Consider the following 7,169-nt stretch of genomic DNA (forward strand, 5'->3'; position numbering starts at 1 on the left):
ACATACAGAGGTGGAAGAAGCACACAGGGTTTAGCCCTGTGCACAACCTGTAGTATCACAGAATTACTCAGGGTGAGATCCCCAGCATTGCAGAGATAAAGATTTATTATAACTGGTATTTTAGCTGCTCTCTGCTACTATAACTTTAAAAAAGAACCAAGCCATTATAACTGGTATACAACCTCCACAAAAGCCATGTGCTCTGTGATCTTCCTTCTTCTGGTGTTATCTGGCTCCGCCACGAAACAAACAGCTCTTCTTGGTTTGTCTAATAAAGATACAACCTGGAACAATCAAATTCCTCTCTACAGATCACATCTCTGAAGGATGAAACCGTTCTCCTGCCCTCCTGCTTCCTGCAAGGAATTATGTACTGTATTGCACAAGGAGACACTGGCACAGGGTGCCCAGAGAAGCTGTGGCTGGCCCATCCCTGACAGTGCTCAAGGCCAGGTTGGACACAGGGGCTTGGAGCAAGCTGCTTCAGTGGAAGGGTTCCCTGCCAGTGTCAGGAGAATGTCGCTGGAGGAGCTTTGAGGTCCCTTCCAACACAAACCAGGCTGGGATTCTTTGATACTGTAGATCCCCTAAGAATTATAAACCACCTTGTAGCTCCAGCAATAAAACAAATCTGGATGACCCCTTGTCCTTACCTGTGACACATTTGGTTCTTCTTCCTTGCTTCACATTAAGTTATGACAGATTACGAGGACACTTATATGCACTGCCTGTCCCCCCTGCTGGTGTAATTGCTTTGTAACCCTTGTCTCTAATCCACTGAGACCTTCGAGGTGCTTTGGCTGAGAAGTGTTTTGGAGAGCTTCCTATGGGAGAAGGGCAATTATTACTATATTTCTCTGTCATACGTATGTGTGCGTGTATGTGGGGGTGCAGAGATGGATGACAGAGGAATACAAAAATAAAATATAAAATAAAATTAAATTAAAAAATGGAATAAAGAAAAAAATTAAAATTAAGAAGAATTAAAAATTATAAAATTAAAATGAAACTTAAAATTGAAAACAACATAAAATGCAAACAAAAATATATATTAAAGTAACTTAGCTAAAGAATAGTCTAGAATAATAAATTAAAACAATATGAAGTATTAAAATAAATAAAAACTAAACTGAAAACTAAACTAAACCAAATCAAACTAAAATAAAGCAAAGCTGGTCTTACTGCATGGATCCCTCTCCCTGGAGAGGGGCCTGGGACAAGGGTCTGTAGGGACAGGCCAAGGGGAATGGCTTGAACCTGCCCGAGGGGAGACTGAGATGAGCTCTTAGGCATCTCTTAGGCACCTCCTCTTCCCTGGGAGGGTGCTGAGGCGCTGGCACAGGGTGCCCAGAGAAGCTGTGGCTGCCCCATCCCTGGCAGTGCTCAAGGCCAGGTTGGACACAGGGGCTTGGAGCAAGCTGCTCCAGTGGAAGGGGTCCCTGCCTGTGGCAGGGGGTTGGAACTGGATGAGCTTTGAGCTCCCTTCAACCTAAACCAGTCCAGGATTCCAGGATTCATCTCATAATCCTAGATATCCGTATAAATACACGCATGCACAAAGGTTTCCATTGCTGGGAGACCAACAGGCATTTCTGGGCTGTGATTCATGTGATTTGCTTTAGAGACTGGAGTTACAACAGGGTGAATTACACACAGAGGTGCCTGTTTCCTATGGGTGGGAGGAAATACCCTTTGGTTGAATGATTTATTTGAGCAAGAACATTGTTTATCCCAACTTTAAAGTTGGTTACTTGTATTTTTTACCTGGGTTTGCTTCTTTGACAGAGAGACCTTCAGGATATCCACAGCAATCTCCATTCTTTAACTTATTGGTGATTTATGTAAAAAGTCAAATTTTTTAATCAGTTTTAAGAGCTGGGAAATCCAACATTGATGATTCAATCACTGCTGAAAGAGTCAATATTGACCCAGCATGCGATTAAGTTCTTTACATTTGCACACCATTGGCAAAGGAACAGCAAAGACAAGGCTCAAATTGCCCAAAGGCTTCCAGAGAAATTAGCACCAACACATTTCGAAGGACCAAACACCTTCAGCTTAACCTGTGATTTCACTTGCAGGAACCAGGTTTTGGGTGGAAAAGCTTTATTTAAGAGTGCCACAAGCCTTACCATGAGAAAGTAGAATGGAAAGTTGTGTGATCGAGTTATTAACTGATTATATGATGTCCTGTGGTCCTTTGGGTCTGTTCCATTCTCAGCCAGCCTGGTAGGCACTGGGTTTCAGAGACACTCCATAGGAAGAGAGTTTCTGGCTCTTCTTCTGGGTTCACCTCTGAACCTTGCAACCTGGAAACCCATGCCCAGGGTAGTCCAGGCTGTCTCTGTAGCTGTTGAACAGAGCAATGAGATGAACAGGATGAATCAAGGTGTTTGGAGGAGCTCTTTGTGCTCATTGACCATTGGTGATGAATGAGGTTGGGCTTCATCTCACCCACCTTCATCTAGGCAGGTGTTACATGTCAAATCAGTGTCAGATACCTTATAAATGAGAGAGAAATTAGAGTAATCACCTCAGTACACCTTCACAGAGCCCTCTGTGCAATGAGTCCTGCTCAATAACAGCAACAAGGAAACACCCTCCTGGTCACCAGCTTCCTCCATTCACTGCCTTCTCCCAGCTGCTCTCATCAGGGCAGCCTTCACCTCCCTGTTCCTCAGGCTGCAGATCAAGGGCTTCAATGTGGGGGTCATGATGGTGTAGAACAACGTGGCCGTTTTGTTCTCATCCAACGCAAAGGTGGAGCTGGGGCACAGGTACATGAACAAGATTGCCCCATAGAACGTGGTGACGACCATCAGGTGGGACGTGCAAGTGGAGAAGGCTTTTCTTCTGCCCTCCTTTGAGTGGATCCTCAGGACAGCAGGGAGGATGCAAGCATAGGAGATAAAGATGATGGTCATGGTGCTGAGACAGTTTATGCTCACAACAGCAACGATGACCACCTCGTAGGTGTGGGTGTTGGAGCAGGAGAGAGCTAAGAGTGGGGCAATGTCACAGAAGTAGTGGTAGATAACATTGGAGTGGCAGAAGGAGAAGGTGAAGATGATAGTGGTGTGGGTCACCGCACGGAAGACACCAACAGCATAGGAACCAGCCACAAGCCACCAGCACATCCGTGCACACATGATGGTGGGGTACAGGAGGGGTTTGCAGATGGCCCCATACCTGTCATAGGCCATCACAGCCAGCAGGAGGCACTCGGTGACCCCAAATGTGACAAAGAAGCAGAGCTGGGCTGCGCACCCCGAGAAGCTGATGGTTTTCTCCAGCGTCAAAATCTGCACCAGCATTTTGGGGAGGATGATGGAGGAGTAGCAGATGTTGACAAAAGCCAAGTGGCTGAGGAAATAGTACATGGGGGTGTGAAGGTGAAGATCAGTCCTGATTAACACAATGATCCCAAAGTTCCCCAAGAGGGTCACCATGTACATGGCCAGGAGCGCCATGAAAAGGGGGACCTGGAGGTCTTTGCGGGTGGTCAGCCCCGGAAGAATGAACTCACGCACATCAGTGTGATTGACGGGTGTCATCCTCTGTAATGCATCAACCTGCAGGAGATGGGAAAATAGACAATGATATGGGCAGCTCAAGAGGACCCTCAGCTTCCTCAGTGTCACCAAAGGGAAGCAGAACTCATCCTGCTACAGGGTCAGTTGGACTCTGGATAGCTCTTGGAAGAGATTTGGGCTCTTGGAAGAGCCAAGCCTCCATTTAGTGGCTACAAGAGGATCCTAAAACCAAAATCTCAAGCTCAACAGTGAGAACACCCACCTGGGTTTAGCTCAGCATTTCATCTCTCCTATTTATGTCTTCCTGAGTACATTCAACACAGAAGGAAGGTCAATAACTGAGAAATTCTTGGAAGTTGGGTTGGAACTGGATGATCTTAAGGTCCTTTCCAACCCTAACTATTGGGTTGGAACTGGATGATCTTAATGTCCTTTCCAACCCTAACTATTCTATGGTCGAGGTTTAACCCCAGGTGGTAACTAAGCCCCACACAGCTCAGCAGTAACTAAAACACCCTGGACTTACCAACACCATTTCAGCACCAATCCAAACCATAGCCCCATAGTAGCTACTATGAAGACAATTTGCTCTATACCAGCCCAAACCAGCACAGACATTGAAAACATTTTGGGTTTTCCTTAGGAAATGACAGGTACATTTGGAAAATAACTGCTGTTTTCTAAAATAAACCAACATGGAACAATTCCACTGGAAGAAATCCTTTTCCTGTTGACTTTCCTTTCCTTTTGCAAAGCAAAACAGAGCAGAAGCGTGGGCATTTTAAAGCTGAGATGAACACAGTTTTCAGCAGACACAGTCCATAAGAAAGGAAATTTAAGGTGTCACAGTGATGATGGAGAAACCTGCAGGGTCCATGTAGTTCCTTCAGCAACTGGGATGAGTTTGGCTGCTCCTCCAGATGATGACTGAGGCCACATTCATCTCCAAGCAGGTGTTGAGAGTGGGTTTTAGCACTCTTTCCTTACAAGCTGCACTGAGGGTGATTTGCTGCTGCATCTTGCAAGGGCAGACAAAAGCCCTCTCCAGTTTCTAGTGTTCAAGATGTATTTATACTAATTTCTCTGACCTCGGAGGTGTTCCAGTCCATGAAGCTTGACAACAAGCAACATCAACCAGGAGCATCAATCTCTTCATTTCCAGGTGCACTAATAGAGCCCAGGAACAATTTGCTGTAACTATGTGGATTTAAGGAGATGTCTTCCCCGTTCTCCCACATTGAGGAGAGGGAGTAGATGATAAGTGAATGTCTACATGATTCACCCCTGATTATTCTCATGACTTTCTCTACTGGCTTTCCTAATGCTACTTAAACAGGATTTCAGCAATGCAAAGAGCAGTTCCTGCAACCATTTTTAGTCTCATAGTAGCCCCTTCTTAACATCTTACTGTAAAACCCACCTCAAAAGTTAATTTTTGCTTTTGCTGACTTCACTAAGACAGTAATTGTCCCCACACCAGGTTTTTATCGTCTATTTGGGGTTTTTCTTCCATTTTGCTATGAGCAGTGATGAGAAAAGCAAGGAAACAGCAACCACCTGAACTCAAATCAACACCAGAACTGCAGGAGTATCTAAACAAAATTCTTCTCACTGATATCTGTCCACTAGGTCGAAGTGCTGTGACACGTTTTATCCACTACACTGTGGTCTTGGTGCATGGATTCATGAAACACTTCCCTGTCTACTTACTTGAAGAGATTTTAGTTTATGGAGCCGGATAATGCCCTGTATCAGTTTCTTTCATAGAATCCCAGACTGGTTTGCGATGAAAGGTGCTTAAAGCTCATCAATTCCAGCCCCTGCCACAGGCAGGGACCCCTTCCACTGGAGCAGCTTGCTCCAAGCCCCTGTGTCCAACCTGGCCTTGAGCACTGCCAGGGATGGGGCAGCCACAGCTTCTCTGGGCACCCTGTGCCAGCGCCTCAGCACCCTCACAGGGAAGAGCTTCTGCCTAAGAGCTCAGCTCAGTCTCCCCTCGGGCAGGTTCAAGCCATTCCCCTTGGCCTGTCCCTGCAGGCCCTTGGCCAAAGCCCCTCTCCACATTTCCCGTAGACCCTTTAGGCACTGGAGCTGCTCTGAGGTCTCCACGCAGATCCTCTTTTCCAGGCTGAACAGCCCCAATGTTCCCAGCCTGGCTCCGTATGGGAGGTGCTCCAGCCCTGACCATCCTCGTTGCCTCCTCTGGACTTGCTCCAGCAGCTCCATGTCCTCCTTGTGCTGGGGATACCGGAGCTGTATCAGACCCTTTGGTCCTTCCCCCAAGTCATCATTGAGAATATTCTTATCAAGCAGGTAGTGGAGACAGTGGTCAGTGCCTTACCTCAAGGCTGAGCCTCCTTTTTGTGGGCACTACTTTCATTTAGCACAATTTAGACACAAAACACCATGGTGCTGTCTCAGTCCTGCTATTAAAGACCTGAAACTTATTTGGATGAAGTATTGAAGGCTCTAGCCATGCTTAAAAACATCTGAAGCTGTTTGAAGAGAACCATTCGTTGTGCTGGTTCTCCATACTCTGCACTTGCTGTGTGATCTCCTTATCTGTAAGAATGACCAATAGTGAGCAATAATAACCAGTAATGGCCATTAATGATCAATTCCATAATCACATATTCCACATATTCTTCCTTACCTCCACAGTAACAGAGAGTTCCAAATGTGCTTTCAAAACCTGGATAGATGTGGCAGCAGCTTTCTCTCCCACAGCCTCCTCAGAGCCCCCTTCACCTCCTTGTTCCTCAGGCTGTAGATGAGGGGGTTGAGGGTTGGGATGAGGATGGAGTAACACACCGACACCAGCTTTGCCTGATCCCATGAGGATGCCTCATGAGGATGGACATAGGTGAGGATCCCGGGTGCGTAGAAGATGATGATGGCAGCCAAGTGGGAGGCGCAGGTAGAGAAGACCTTCAGCCTCCTCGTGGCCAAAGGGATCTGCAGGATGGTGTGGAGGATGCGGGTGTAGGACACCAGGATCATCAGGAGAGTGACGGTGGAGTTAAATGTAACACTGGACACCAACACAACCTCGTTTGTGCTTGTGTCTGAGCAGGAGAGCTGCAGGAGGGTGGGCAGCTCGCAGAAGAAGTGGTTGATGCTCCTGGCCCGACAGAAGGACAACCTCCCTGCCAGCATGATTTGCACCAGGGAGGTGAGGAACCCGATGGTGTACACCAGCACCATCATGCCATAGCAGCGCGCCCTGGTCATGGTAGTGGTGTAGAGCAGGGGCTTGCACACAGCCGTGTACCGGTCGTAAGCCATTACCCCAAGGAGGAAGCACTCACAGATAGCCAGAGCCATGAAAATATACATCTGGGCAAAGCAACCCCAAAAGGAGATGTGGCTTCTCCCCAGCAGGAAAGTCTCCAGAGCTTTTGGGGTGATAGCAGAGGAAAGGCAAAAATCCATGCAAGATAAGTGGCTCAGGAAGAAGTACATGGGGATGCGGAGGTGAGGGTCAGTGTTGATCAGCAGGATCATCATCAGGTTCCCCAGCACCATTAAAACATACAGGGATAAGAAGATAGTGAAGATGGTGGTTTGTAGCTCTGGGGCATCAGAGAAACCCAAGAGGATGAAGCTGGAGAGAGCAGTGAGGTTTCCTGCATCCAT

General features: G+C 47.0%; 2 protein-coding genes across 2 annotated transcripts; both read right to left on the minus strand.

The window, feature by feature from the left end:
* Nucleotides 1-2,624: 2,624 nt before the first annotated feature.
* On the minus strand, nucleotides 2,625-3,554 carry LOC136017807 (olfactory receptor 8U9-like). The gene has a single exon (XM_065686438.1). The coding sequence runs from the start codon at nucleotides 3,552-3,554 to the stop codon at nucleotides 2,625-2,627; it is 930 nt and encodes a 309-aa protein (XP_065542510.1).
* Nucleotides 3,555-6,218: 2,664 nt separating this feature from the next.
* LOC136016713 (olfactory receptor 8I2-like) lies at nucleotides 6,219-7,169 on the minus strand. The gene has a single exon (XM_065684342.1). The coding sequence runs from the start codon at nucleotides 7,167-7,169 to the stop codon at nucleotides 6,219-6,221; it is 951 nt and encodes a 316-aa protein (XP_065540414.1).

Source organism: Lathamus discolor, chromosome 6 (genome assembly GCF_037157495.1).
Source record: "Lathamus discolor isolate bLatDis1 chromosome 6, bLatDis1.hap1, whole genome shotgun sequence".
NCBI lineage: Eukaryota > Metazoa > Chordata > Aves > Psittaciformes > Psittacidae > Lathamus > Lathamus discolor.

Coding starts and splice junctions, on each gene's coding strand:
- LOC136017807 (XM_065686438.1), bottom strand. CDS start 3,554: ATGACACCCGTCAATCACACTGATGTGCGTGAGTTCATTCTTCCGGGG.
- LOC136016713 (XM_065684342.1), bottom strand. CDS start 7,169: ATGGATGCAGGAAACCTCACTGCTCTCTCCAGCTTCATCCTCTTGGGT.